Raw genomic sequence first — 14,951 nt, forward strand, 5'->3', positions numbered from 1 at the left:
AGCACAGGAGGTGCCTCCCAGGCTGTCCCAGCCGAGCCTGGCAGTGTCCCTGGGGTGCTGTTTCTCGGAGGGGGCAGTGGAAGTGCTCCCTGAAGGAAGCTCTTCAGCTGATGGGCCAGGTCCTGCTCCTTCCCTTTGTGCCAGGTGAGCAGGACTTGATGGCTCTGCAGGTAATAAATTGTGTTTGGCAGAATTTTTCAGGACTGCATGGTAAATAAGAGGATGTGTGAGAGCTGGCTCTGAAGAGGTGTGACTTTAACTTGCAGTTCCAGTGACACTGTGTGTGATGTTGCATTTGGGCTCTGGACACAGAACATTGTTTCCTGAGAAGTTCTCACTTCTTCAGTGACTCCAGTGTTTCCATGTGAAGTATTTACCTGCAGGGGGTATTACCTGGTCTGCTCTGGCTCTGTTGCCAGAGATGTTTTGGCTATTAGAATAACAGCCACATTTGCTCATATTGGGATCATTTGATCTTATTTTTATTCTGAGAAACATTGTGTGTGACTGCAGCTCTGCTGATGCAAAAACAAGTCTTTTTGGGAACTAATCCCATCTGCTGAAAAGATCCCCCTGTGTTTCTCCCTGGTGGGTTGGGTGCTGTATTGCTATTGCTGTGTGAATTGCATTCTTCTGCAGGCAGCCTTTGAAAGGAGAAAATAATAACAGCTCACACACAACATGATCCCAGGTGGCCCAGAAATCAACCTTTCTGGCCTGGAATATGGAAAGCATGGAGAGCAGTTTGCATTTGATGTGTAGGAATTGTCTGGTACTACAGTTCAGTCAAAATAAAAAGTTACCAATTGTATCTCTACATTTGGGCAAGGTTAAAGAAGAAGGCACAGTGAAATAGTGTTATTGCTGTCCTGACCCTAGAGAATGCTTTCATGGCATCATCAGGTTTTGTGCATGTTGGTTTGCTCCCAGGGAAGGGATTCTATGCAACAAACATAAATGATAATTTCTGGCATGCAAGGCTAAGTCCTATTTAGTCAAATCAAAACCTTTTAGTGCTCTGTGTCATTCTTTTAAATAATCATTTAACTGTGACTATGAGCTCATTTTGTTTACTTGCACTTGTTTTGAGTAAGGGATTGGATTGCACAGGGCCCTTTCCCACAGGTATTTGGTGATTGCTTTCTGTTTCCTCTTCCTTTTAGAGTCCTGCTCTCAGAGAGAGGTTTGATCCAGAGTGGAATATTAGCAGCTCTGTTTCCTCCAGTTCTAACTGAGTATTTGCATATTCCATTTTTAATGCAACTTATGTGACTAATTTCCTCAGAATCCACTCCAGAAATGAAGTAGTTACACTTGGATTAGTGTGTTTGAATTGGCAGGGTTTTTTTTTCCTTATGAATCTGTTATCACAACATGAAGTGCCACGCTGCTTCTTGGAGTCATGATTATGATTATTTATCAAGTTTACAGTAGAGTGAGCAGCTTGCTGCATCTTACTGTTATGAAAGTACAGAGGTTCCTAATGTGCTCTATAGATTGTATTTTTCTTGATTTATACAATCTGATCTGGCTCTGTTCAGGCATTTAGTTTCTTTTCTGAATAGTGATTTTCCCCACACATCCAAGAAATAGATTAGAATTAAATGCTGTGTATTGGAAAAAAGCCAAAGTGCCATTTGGATTACTGGAAAGAGCCTGGACTAGAATGCATTTCTCGAGCATTTCTTTTAACATTTAAAGGTCATTTTACAGATTAATCCAGGAACACCAAGGAATGAAATGATGAACTCAGAATTTTGGCTGAGGTTATTATGTTATTATATTATATTACATTTTATTAATGTGTCAGCTCTAATGCATGCTCTTGGTGCTTGCTGTGCCTCTCACTCTGCAGCCTGTGACTAAAACTGTTGTACCCAAATGCACACAGAAGTGATTCTGGCCTCAGGTGTGCCAGTGTCTGATTTCAGACATGATGATGGCTCCTGCTGCCATCACTGAATGCTGGAGTGGGACAGCATTCCTCTGAGACTCATCCAGGCAATCTGTACCTCCCATGGAGCCATCAAGTTTATACAGTTATTTAAACTCTGTATTTAAAGGCACTTTGAGAATGAAGAGCCTTTCTGGGGCTCCAGGTGCAGCCCTGAGGGGAGAGGTGAGAGCTGGGGCAGCGCTTGGCACGTCCCTGCTCCGTGTTGAGCTGTGTTTGCAGGGTCCACACGTGCACACCTGACTGGGAAAAGACACTTTTGGCCTTTGTGTTAGTCCTGTCTTGCCTCCTAAAGAGCAGCAGTGTTCACCTGAGAGGAGACACAAGCATGTGAGTCTCATGTTGGTGCTGGGATGGACAGGCAGTGTTCACTCTTCTGGGGTAATGCATTTCTGTTGACATTAGCAAGATCCCAAATACCAGCTCCTCTTAATCCTGGCACAGGGATGTGGGAGAGCCCTTGGATCTGCTCTGGATCAGAGTTCTCAGGGCTCAAAACACAGGATCACAGCCCCAAGGAAATTGTGTGATGATAATGTGCAGCCCTGGGATTTGGGAGCTCCAGGTTCTATCCCTCCCCTTCTGCAGCTTCTGGTGTCACCTTGGAGATTCATCTGGCATCTCAGTTTATGTCTCTGTCTTGGAAAGTGTTGGGAGACTGCTGCTAGAATGTGGGCTGGGTGATCCCTAAGATGGGATGCACCTCACAGGAATCGAGTGCTGTCTTCAAACAACGCTCAATAAATAATAGAAGAGAAATAAAAAGGACTTTACAGCCCTTGCAATAAAGACATCACCCCAGAAGATTAATAGTAACAAAAAATAACAGCTGTAATATTTATTTTTTCTGTATCCCCCTCTTCCATAACAGTGTTGACCTGTCAGAGTTTCCAAAAGATAATTTTCATAGTTCTTTCCATACTTCCAGGATTTATTAAGGCACAGCAATATTTCTGTGTAGGACAATGATCTGAAGTGTGGTATCCCATTTTCGTGGCTGGGATTGGAAGTTTACATCATTTAGAAAAAAACCAAAATGAACCTAAGTAGTGAACATGTCTGCTAGAGAGCTCGAGGAAGAGGTGCTGGCACAGGTTTCTTCTGCAAAGGCTGTTTGTTGTTGGAAGCTCTTTAATTGCTGGTTTGAAGTGGATTTATTTGCTGTGTCCTTTTGCTGTTGGATTCTCAGGATCTTGCAGCAGGATTCAGTGCAGTGCCCAGCTGGGCTCCTGCCCAGAGAGAAGATGTTTGTGAAGGAGCTGAGAATGCAGCCCCTGTTGAAAACTTCCCCCTCCTCTGTACAGATTCTCCTGGGCAATTAAAAGAATGTGTGTGTGTGTAAGAGGGGAAATGCATTTCCTTTCCCTGCCTTTGCTGTGGGAGAAAGGTGCTGTTCATGTGCTAAAGAAACCCTTGGCCTCACATCCAAGATGTGAGCTGATTGTTGTAGGCAATTTATCCCAATAGACCTGAGGAGCTCTGACAGCAGCTGGGACTTTGGCTTGCTGAATGCAGAGGTTGTGGCTGTGAAAGTTCATTACACTCTCTGTCTTTACATGTGGATAGCCTGAACTTGTGAGATTAGACTATGCATCTCTGTCAAGTGTGCAGGTTGGGTATGGGAGCTGAGGAGAAGGCTTGCACTGCCTTTTTGTTTCTGATGTCTGTCCAGATCAATGCCTTGCATCACGCTGGTGATTTCCCCTGGGGGGTTTATCTATTACCTGATAACACAGGGTTATTAAATACGTGTGCACAGCAGGCCCTCCTTATCTGCTTGAGCATTGTTACCCTCTGCTGCAGACATTCTCTGTACACATGTGCATTACAAATGACATGCCTCGGTCTGGTTATAAATATTTTCCATTTGGAATTATCTGCTGCTACTACAGAGATGAGAGGTGATCACTTGAGCATGAAAGATAAGGGACCAGAGGTAAGAAAAATAAAAATGATGAAGCACTGAGCTGCATACGAAATAAGTGACACAATCCACATTTCCTATTAGATAAAGTGCAGCAAAACACAGGTTCTCTTCTAAGCCCAGCTGCTGCCATGAATTCAAGTTATTACATGAATTCAGGTTGGTTGCCTATAGAGGGACTTAGGGGGAAGAGAGGAGGGGTTTTGCAGCAAACCTGTTCCAACAGGCTTCCTTTATTTGCCAGAAAGTTAGCTCCATTAATACATGTTAAAGCTGGAAAAGCAGCTCTTCCTGTTCCTAGGACTTAGAACCAGAATTAATTGCGTAAAGATGGAAAAATCTTGGTTTAAAATGAATTGTCTTGTGTGAATTCTGTCATTTTGCCAGTTTACTGGTGTTTCCCATAGAAGTGAGATGTTCTGGTCAGACAGATGTTCCCAGTGTGGAGCATCAGTGTGGCAGCAGCCCCGGTGCTGGAATGGCTTCTCGAGCTGTGCAGGTGTCGGTGCTGCCTCCCTGCAGGGCAGGCTCCTGTTCTGACCTGCTCAGGGAGCTCAGGAAGGCTCTGGGACCCTTGCCAGGAGCAGGCTGACCAGTGGGCTCTTGGCTCCAAGTGCAGGCATGAGCTCCTGCTGTATTCTTGCAGGTGCTGTGATGGTTTGCCTTTAAAAGTGTCCTTTACCATCCAAGGAAATACCCAAAGCTTTTCTTTACCTGGGGACCAGAGTGTGCCTTCAGGCAGCTCAGTGACCACCCAGAGGTAAAATAATGACTGGCAGGGTTTTACCCCTTTCAGATAACATGTCAATCCACTGTGTTTGGCACAAGGAGACCAATTGTTAATTTAAACCCAGTTCTGTATTGAAAAGTGATTCTTCCCCTTCACAGTAAAAGAAGCCGTGTTTGTGCCAAGGGCCAAGGTAAAGAGGGACATGGTAATTCCCAGGCCTTTGGCATGGAGGGAAATACTTCCCTAAAGGAAAAGCAGAAGGTTTGGAGAGATGGCAGTAACATGCAGCATGCATTGCTGGGCCAAAGTCAGCAGGAACTCTTAGGCCTGAGAAAATGCAGAGTGTTATCATTGTTATTTTATTTATGTATTTGTTATTTTAGCCCTGTGGGCAAACTTAGAGCTGAGAAGAAGGTCAGTAAAACTCATGTCTCAGCCAGGCATGGTGTGGGGCTTCATAAATGTGGTTGTTCAGTCAAGCACTCCGAGTGGGAGTATGTTAAAGGATGAAAGTTACTGGAAGGCAGCCTGAATTGGCTGTTCTTTAAGGTCCCTCTCCCTGCTATTTATGGCAGGCTGTTTGTGTCAGTGAGACATTTGAAGTCTGGGGGCAGAGCTGCAGTTGCTGGAGGATGCTGGGGTGAGGGGCTGAGGTGTCTGACAGCGCTGAGCCCGCTCACTGCTCAGGGCAGGGGGGACACAGGTTACAGGACACAGCCCACCTCATGCTGCTGGATGGAAAACACAATCTACAGGAGGTTCTCCTTTTGAGAAAATGGGGTGGCTGGTGCCTTCTGACTCCTCATCCTCTTGCTCCATCCTGTCCAGCTTCTGCTGTTTCCTAAGATGGCAAAGTTGTGTGAATCCTTTAGCAATGCTTTGTCTTACTGAGTAGGGGAACTTGACAAACAAAATCTTTGTCAATTTGTTAAAAATAAACAAACAACCTCTTAGAAGAGTTTGAACTTAATTATGTTAATATTAAACATAATTATGGCACGCTAATTATGTTTTCTACATTTGTGAGGAGAGTGGTGCTGTGCTCTCCAGACATCTGTACCATACAGAGACAGGTGGTCGAGTGCAACATTTCCAAGTGCCATTTTCCCACTCCATGCAGGGCTGCTCTTTCATTCCAATTGCAGAGCCTCATTCAGCTTGGTGAAATTGAGGCCTTATTTGAGAGATTCTGCGCTGAAAGGCAAATGCATCTATCTTTATAAGCCTGTTTGTTTCCATAATTAGACACTGAATCAACAGGGTATTGAAGATGACACATTTGCTTATTCCCCGTCTTCTCCCTGTGGTGGCATAAAGCTGTGAAGCACAATAATTAATGAAAAAGGCTGTTTATTATTCAGGCAACATATCTTGAAATGGGAAAAAAAAAAAAGAACATGGGTTAAAATGATATTGCTGAAGACCATTGGTGCCATAGCAAAGCGAATGAATAATTCTGGGGGGAGAGTCCCATCATTCAGGCCACTTGGGCTGGGTGCTCTAAAACTGTCAAATACAATTGAACTCAGATTCCTCATGTAAAACCCAGCAAGACATGGAATGCATGGGGAAAATACTGACTCAATTCTTTTGCTAGGGCATCTTTAAAGTGTTTTCCAAAATTGTGACTTTCTAAAATTCATTACCTTGTCTTCTCTGTTTCGTGGCTGAGTGAAAATGATCCATTTCTTCATAGCCTTGTATTTTCTTCTGGGAGAATCTGCCCAATAGGTCTTGTAAGACAAAGGGTGCACATGATGCTCTGCTCAGCACTCTGCCTTTGCAGAGCAGAGCTGATCTGGTTTAGGTAAGAAAGGCCAGAAAGAGCCTGACTGCAAAATACTGCTGTGTCTCCTGAGCACATGCTGCAGAGTATGTCCCTGCTTGTGGGCCAGTGTTGAGGACTCAGGAAAAAGCAGCAGCTTCCTCAGCCACCTGAGGTGATCCTGAAGGCCAGGGAATGGTTCCTACAAGCTGACTGACCATGGGTAAACCTCCAGGGTTCCCCTGAGATGCTCCCAGGCCATTTGCACAGAGCTGCAATGTAACCAGAAAACCAGAAGCGTGTGCTGCCTGGTAAATGTCACAGCCCTGATGTGCAGCTGAAGTCATGCTGGTGGCAAGCCAAGGTTTGGGGTCTGCTCCATTTCCCTCTCTTTCCATTCCACAGCAAGCTGTGGAATAGATTTTGTGTTTACTCTGGCTTCTAAAGTCAGCCCACATTAGGAAAGGTGTAAGGCAGGAGTAAGAATTGCCCACTTACTGAAAGGGAGTGACTGAGAGAACAATGACTCTGTCACTGCCTTTTGAGTCCTTGGTTAGAGTGACTCTGCTTTCCTTTCACATGCTTTATCCTCAGTGGTGATGCTGCATTGTTGTGGCAGATAAAGCTTCCTGGGATTGCAAACTGGGAGCAGCCACTTGCACCAAGAACAAAGCTTTGATCTTCGTGTTTTGATACCCAGCCTCTGCAGGGCTGCATTTTGGGAATACAGAATGGGTTTGTACTATTTTTAGGTGCATAGAATTACAGTAACAGAAATGTCTTCATTTCAGTGTAACATGCTGTTAGCTAGTGGTTGGTTTGATAGTTCTGTGCTCACTACAGATCTCTGTGTTAGGGGGTGAGCAGTAAGAAAATACGGTTTGGCACAGGCATGACTGCAATTAATGTGGGTTTTTTTTACTTCATAAAGGAGAAGAAGTGTACTGATCAATAAGCAGCAAGTCTAAGACAGAATAGAAGAGTGCTCTGTGCTAAGTGGCTCACATTGTTTATTCCACGTGATCCAGTCACAAACAAATTGAATAGATATTGGCAATGTAATGCCAAGAATTCTGGGAATATATCCAGTCAATTCCTAAAATATTGCTGCAGTTTACATGTTGTGATGGACATGATCAGCAGACTGTTTCTTTTTAATTCTTGTTTTTCTGAGAAGCTATAAGTACCAGGACTTTTCTGTGGCATTCTCTCATTTGATGCAGAGTGCATTGAGTGGAAGGAAGGTGGCATGAAGAGTGCTGAGGAGCCAGCAGCATCACACCTGCTGATGTCTGAGAGGTTACAAACAGGCAAGAATTAAGGGAGCCTTGGTGCTTGGTGAGCTCTGTTCCTCTGGCAGCTCGAGAGAGACACACCCAGCTCCTTTCCAAGGGTGAACGTTTGGTGTGTGCTTGTTTTTATTTTCCTGTGCCATTAGCCATTCTGGCATGCCCATTGCCCAGATCTGTTTGAGGTGACCATCTCCCAGAGCTGGAAGGCTGATGGCTTGAGAAGCCTCCTGGGCTCAGTGCAGGACTCCCAGAATTCACATGAGAACGTGCCTGAGGGTTGTCCAGAGACTCCCTGAGCTCAGGCAGGTTCAGTGACCACTTCCCTGGGAACCTGTTCCTCGGCAGGAGTGAAGTGGCTTGTTCAGGTTTTCACAGAGAGGAGAGCTCAGCTCTGAGCTGTGATGCAGGTTGAGAATGCCCAGAAGAGCATTCAAGCCACAGGAGTGTAATTCTGCATCACAGCAGAGACATTCCTGGATTTGTGGAGAGGTTCAGAATAAAGGAAATTCATTGTCCCAGAGAGAATTCTGAGTGATACCATAATGTAATTAGAACACAGGAGTGCTAATGAAGAATAAAGTGAACAGTGCTTTCAGGTAATAATAATTGAGAACACAATATTTATACTCCACATACTGTATTTTCTCACGCAGTGGTCTTTAAATCAGAGATGTAATAGCTGTTGATCCAAGAGTTATTATTTTTTAATTAGGAATGATTCTCCTCCAGAGCTTTTACTGGTCCTTGCTCTAAGAGCAAAAGTTGTTGAACTTTTTAGTAGAGACCAAAAACAGTTATCAAAGTTGGAAAGAAAAATGGAAAGAGGGAAAATAATGCATTTTATTCTTACTTCTCTTTTTTTCATTAAATATTGGTAGAGAAGATTCATGGAAAATACTTAGGCTTTGTTTTTTTCCTGGAAATATGAGACAGGTGCCTTGTTTATTGTTACAGTAATATAATATGCTCTTATGTAGCTATGGCACTTCATTATGTGGGGTGTCATTGTTAAACAGTGCCAGGATTCTGATGGCAGTCACATAGGCTAAATAGTTACGTATGATTTCTTTATTGCTCTATAATTCATGGTCCTTCTCCTTTTTGTTGGCCTCCTTTTAGACTGACTTGGAGAATTCTGAGTAGCTGTGAAGGCCCCTCCAGTTCTGCTGGAAGAGCAGAGTTTTCCCTCTGCTCAGGCTGAGGCTCTGTGCTAACTCCTGGATCTTTCCCTTCCCCAGAGGAGCTGAAGGAGAGGCTGCAGCAGTACGTGGACGAGGTGAACGGTCACAAGCCCGGTTTCATCAAGGTCGTGCGGCACCGCAGGCAGGAGGGGCTGATCCGCGCCCGGGTGAGCGGCTGGAGAGCGGCCACGGCGCCCGTCGTCGCGCTCTTCGACGCCCACGTGGAGTTCAGCGTGGGATGGTACGTGCCTCCCTCCCTTCCCCTGGCCAGGCACACACCCACGGGCATCCATCCCTCTTGCCTTGACAGGGTGAGTTAGAACTCAGAGCTGTTTCATGGAGGTTCAGGCATGGGCACAAGCAGGGAAAACGTGTTTGTGCTGTGTAATGTGATCTAGATCCATTTTTATGGTATCTGCTGATCTAATTATGGTGTATTTAAATCATACTGGAAAACTGCAGACATTAAAAATCTCCTCCAGTAATGGAGCCCTTCACCCACCAGGGGAATGTATCTTCTTTTCATTACAAATATTATCTTTCTTTCATGCTCTGCAGTGTTAACAGAGCTGTTATTTTGGCCACTCTGCAAAAGTAAACACAACTAAAATAATGTATTTTAACTTGTTCAGTCTGGATTTAATATCTCCCTTACTCCTTAAGTAAAAATGTTGGTAAAAAGGCAGGAGCTTCTGTCCCTAGGATAGATCTATTATTAACTCTGCTCCTGATGTCCTTGATAATGCTGAGAGCCTGAAGTTGTCCTTACTCAGTATTAAGGGTAGAAATGCTCTGTGATATGCAGATACTCATTTCTTCCATCCTCCAGCTCAAATCAAGGTTAACAACAGGGCATCCTACAGAAAATGTTGCACTGTGTTATTCTGGGGCAAATCCTGCTCTGTCAAAACTCCACCTCAAAGCAGAGAGGGCTCTGAATGGGTCACAGCTTTAGACTCTGCTCTTTTTGAAAAATACAGCATAAGCTGCATTGTTTATTTGGTGCTGGACTAAACAATCTTTAAAGGCTCCTTCCAAACCAAACTATTCTATGATCTCCACCAGTGCTATGCTCATACTGATGTAATCTTAACATTCTATTTCTTTTTGGTTTATTTTTTTTTTTAGGGCTGAACCTGTGCTCAGCAGGATCAAAGAAAACAGAAGAAGAGTCATTTCTCCATCATTTGATAACATTAAGTACGATAACTTTGAAATCGAGGAGTATCCCCTCTCAGCACAGGGGTTTGACTGGGAGCTGTGGTGCCGCTATCTGAACCCTCCTAAGTCCTGGTGGAAACTGGAGAACACAACTGCTCCCATAAGGTAAGAGTGGCCTGAATTACAGTCACTGCCACTGCTCCCCGAGGCATGGCAGGGGGCTCAGCTCTGCAATGTTCAAATTCCTCAGTGTCCTTGAGCTGTCCTCTTCAGCTTTGTCCTTGCCACCTACACAGTCATCAAGAAAACTCTTGTTTTCAGTAGGTCTCTTTAAAAGGGTTTTAAAGGAAACTCTTGTTTCCAGTAGGTCTCTTTAAAAGGGTTTTAAAGGAAACTCTTGTTTTCAGTAGGTCTCTTTAAAAGGGTTTTAAAGGAAACTCTTGTTTTCAGTAGGTCTCTTTAAAAGGGTTTTAAAGGAAACTCTTGTTTTCAGTAGGTCTCTTTAAAAGGGTTTTAAAGGAAACTCTTGTTTTCAGTAGGTCTCTTTAAAAGGTTTCCTGCCGAGGTGGAATGGCAGGCAGGGCTGCTCAGCAGCACTGCTTTCTCCAAATGTCTTGCCTGCTAATTTAGTGTTTAAAGGCCAGGAATGGAGTTTTCTTTGCAGTTCCATTGTGCAGTTCCATTTTCTGTGCAGTTCCAGGAGCTGATGTGACAGCTGTGTTCTCTGCAGTGGGTGCACAGCTGTGCTGGGTCCTGGCAGCGGGTGCCTGGTCACTGATGGGCAGCAGAGGCTGCATCGTGTCCTTGCTTTGGGACAGTCTGTCTGGGTCTGTATGTTCCTACATGCCCAGAGTGTTGTTAGGCTGGAACAGAGCAGTACCTGTGTCTCAGGGAGGGGAGTTGTGGCCTCTGACCCCACTCAGCAGCTCTGCTGGCATTGCAGGCTCTTGTTGTAGGTACACATCCATCCCAAGGACTGGTACCTGTGCTCTGGCTCCCTGCAGAAAGGAACTGTGTTTCCTTTCCCACTGTTCCCACCACCTGGAAAGCTGAACCTCAAATAGCACAGGCAGCTATTTTTCATCCAACAGCTCTGTCTTTACAGACAGGCACTTTTCTCAGGTCCTGTCAGTCTAACACTCTCTGAACTGCACTGACCCATGAACAGGACCTGGAACTGGAAAGCAGAAGATAAAAATTTAACAGATTTGCCACAGACAAATGTAAGAAGGGATAATTTCCATGTCATTAGAAACAGTTATTGGTGTTAATGAACTCTGTTAATGCTGTAAAAATGTTCCTGTGAAGACAGGTTGAGAGAGTTGGGCTTGTTCAGCCTGGAGAGGAAAAGGCTCCAGGGAGATTTCCAGAACCTTCCAGTGCCTGAAGGGTGCTGGAACACCCTGAGAGGTGGTTCTGAGAAGGCTGGTAAGGGACAAAATGATGTAGGACAAGAGGGAATGGCTTTGAGCTGACAGGGGGCAGGGTTATGTTGGGTGTTAGGATGAAGTTCTGTCCTGGGAGGCACTGCAGGAGGCTGCCCAGGGAAGATGTGGGTGCCCCATCCATGGAAGTGTTCACAGCCAGGCTGGATGGGGCTCTCAGCATCCTGATCTATTTGAAGATGTACCTGCTCATGGCCAGGGCTTGGGATGAGATGATCTTTACACTCCCTTCCAGCCCAAGCCTATGATCCTGTGATTAATTATGTAGAATAATTATTAGGATTTTTAAAATTAAAAGTATTGAAATGCAGAGTAATGAGCAAATGTACTTTTGCATTTAACCCCCAAACTCTGTTCTGTATGAGGACAGGGGAGTGAGTGTCCTTTATAAATTTCAGGTTTGTTCCCTAGCCCTTTCCCTGGCACAGCTTTTTAATTCAGTGCAATATGCTGCCTGTGTGTGCTGGATAATTAAAACAAACACACCAACAAACAAAGCCATGTGTATTGGTGGATGGTTCCTATCATGCCTGCATTATGCTTTTAGAATTACAGCAAAGGGAAACAGGTGCTCTGAGAAATACTTCACCATGAAAGAAGCATAACTTTTATACTGCTGTTAGCTGCTATTTTCTTCATTAATAATTACATCAGAAACAGTCTTTCATTTTTATAAAGTAGGCACTATAGCACTTAGAGGCATTAATATATAGATTAATGTATAGATTTCCATAGAACTGTACAATTTGTGATTTAGACAGCCTATGGTCTTTTGGAAGGCAGATGTGTGCACTAGCTGTACCTTGAGTGTTCTCAATAAAAGCAGTAAATTTTAAAATAAAAAAGTTCTCAATAAAAGCTGTACTGCTAATTAATATCCTGTCATTACCAGAGTGCCTGATACCAGCATAATAATCTGAAAAGACATTTTTGTTTCTTGCAATCGTGGATTATAAGGTAGGAGAAAAATGAAAAGGCCAAATGACTCTGTATCCTTCTCCACTGCAGCTCATAGAGGTGAAATTGGACCCTCTGTTACTTGATTAAAATTGGTTCTGTATAGTAAAAATTGGTTGGTCCAGATGATGACATGAATAGAGTTTACTGCTCCAGTGAAGCTGTGTGATGTGTTTAAATCTGGCTCAGGACAATGGACTAAGGTTGCACTATGCTGCTAAAGGCAGCATAAACCCCTTATTCAGATGGTCCTATTCCAGAAATAATCTGGTTTTTTCATGGAAGCTCACAGACACAAGTTTTTTAGCTCTAGCTAACCTGGCTTTTGGCTAAACACACAGAACTGTGCATCAGTGGGTAGCATTTGCAGCTGGCACAGACAAGAGACTTGAGGATTTAGCAAGGACAGAGGCTGCTCTGGCTGGAGCCTCAGAAACAAAACTGGGGCTCCTGGGTTTGCACTGTGAGCTCTGGAATCCTGACTGCTCTGCTGAATATTTATGTCCAATAATTTGACTCTAATTTCCTTCAATAGTGTTCATTTCAGTTAAGAATTAAGAATATTGGAAGGCAAGGCTCAATAAAACTGTGAGAAATATGTTCTTAAAAATCTGTTTTGCTGCACCATTTTACCTGTGATAAATACAGTGATAAATGCAACCTGTGTCTGAGTAATAAAATTATTTATCATTTATCTGCTAATTTTGGTTGCTGCTGGTTTATTCTTGCAGAAGCCCTGCACTGATTGGATGCTTCATAGTAGACAGAGAATACTTCCAGGAGATTGGATTGCTGGATGAAGGCATGGAAGTGTACGGAGGAGAGAATGTGGAGCTCGGAATCAGGGTAAGGAGAAGAATCAGCCAATTCTTGTGGCTTTAAAATATATTTTTTAATTATTTAAAATACAGCTTACTTCTTAAAGCAGTCCAAAACATGGGTGATGGCATGAAAAGGAGATCCACAGTTCTGCAGACATGTAGATTGGAGGAGAGTGGTGGGAAAAAAGGAGCAAAAATTCTCTTTATAGAGCTCAGTCTGGGACAAGGGTAGAAGTACAGAATTTCAGATTGTTCTTTCAATTCAGAGCTAGAATTTTACAGAGTTGATACCTAAAACTCCCTGCTCACCTGTGAGCCCAGACTCAGTTAGGAGAATGGTTTCTCTCAGGTATGATGGTAAAAAAACTTTAGATGACTTTATTTAAATTAGGAAAATCACTGGGGAGCGAAGTGGAATATAGAGGCATTTGTGCTGCCCTCCAGAGGGAGGGGAATTAAGATATTCATAAAATGCATTAGTGTGTATATTTTCTTTTTCCACTGTGCATTCTTCACCTGTTTACTATAATGCAGTGTTGTGTGTGATTTGTGTCTCCTCACAGCTAAACACCTTTCTGTTCCCTTTGAGAATCTCTCGGGGTTTTGATAAGAGTGGAATTCTTAGGTAGATGATGGTAATGAAAACTGGTGTGGTGTGCTATAAAACTAAACTCTGAACCTATGAAATGTAAGGGGAAGGTAACTTTGTGTTTGGAACCTTTTAGTTGCCAGAATAAAAGCATGCTGTTGGACAATAGCAAAAAATGGAGCTTACCCTAAGAATATAGAATTATCTCCTGAGATATAACAGAAACCACTCATTTTTACTTCTGGTTTCTTGAAGTTCTTTTTCTTCCCCCTGTCAGATATAGTTATTTCAGCCCAAGTGAAGCACAGACCCCCTTTCAGCTACACTGGAGCACTCTTTTAAGGGAAGGGAGAGAGAAATGCAAGACTGCTTCTCTTAAAAACACCATTCTTCTCACTGTGAGGGCCAGAGAGCTGCCTTCTCTTCCCAAAAACTTATTTTGCAGCTCAGTGCTGCGATGAGTTGAAAATTAATGTCACTTTGATTTTCTCTGCTCTTTTTCCAGCTGACAAAAACCTATTGTTTCCTGGTGAGAACAAGGAGTGTTCTCTGGGTGTGCATCATGAGATGTACCCTGTCTGGTCTGCAGTACAGACCTTGGAGGAGATGATTGTGGGTGTGCTGATAGACAAGGCCAGAGAGACACAATCTCTGCATAATTGAAATTTTGGAGTAGGCTGGATGGCTGAAATAAGGCCCAACACTGCTCTGATTTCCTTATGGCTTTTTGTGACTGCAGGGAGGCAGTGCCTGACCTACATAAAATCCTTTTGTCTGTAACAGATTGTAGAGTGCAAGGTAGCACAGTGTATGCTGCCTTATCTGACTTTAATGGCTTGGATCTGTGGTCCTGGCTGGATGAAAACAAATTACAGAGCTGTAATAAACAGATTTTTTAGCAGTTTATTGCCAGCTCTTGTCACAGCCCTCAGAGTGTCCGAGATGAGAAGATGGGACTGGGTGAGGGGAGAGCTCACTGTGGTGTTGAGCAGCCTGAGGAGGGGAGGGCGAGGGGCAGGCACTGAGCTCTTCACTGCTGAGCAGTGACAGGACCAGAGGGATGGCCTGGAGCTGTGGCAGGGGAGGTTCAGCTTGGAGATCAGCAAAAGGTTCTACACCCAGGCTGGGCTGG

General features: G+C 43.9%; 1 protein-coding gene across 1 annotated transcript in view; it reads left to right on the forward strand.

Moving 5' to 3' along the window:
- GALNT18 (polypeptide N-acetylgalactosaminyltransferase 18) overlaps positions 1 to 14,951 on the forward strand; it is a 115,581-nt gene that overhangs the window by 35,396 nt on the left and 65,234 nt on the right. Inside the window, exons 3-5 of the mRNA XM_015615851.2 lie at positions 8,904 to 9,087; positions 9,975 to 10,172; positions 13,141 to 13,255. Coding sequence (XP_015471337.2) covers positions 8,904 to 9,087; positions 9,975 to 10,172; positions 13,141 to 13,255 — 497 coding nt within the window. The remainder of the gene's footprint in view (positions 1 to 8,903; positions 9,088 to 9,974; positions 10,173 to 13,140; positions 13,256 to 14,951) is intronic.

The sequence above is a fragment of the Parus major genome, unplaced genomic scaffold, assembly GCF_001522545.3.
Source record: "Parus major isolate Abel unplaced genomic scaffold, Parus_major1.1 Scaffold283, whole genome shotgun sequence".
In the NCBI taxonomy this organism is placed as follows: domain Eukaryota; kingdom Metazoa; phylum Chordata; class Aves; order Passeriformes; family Paridae; genus Parus; species Parus major.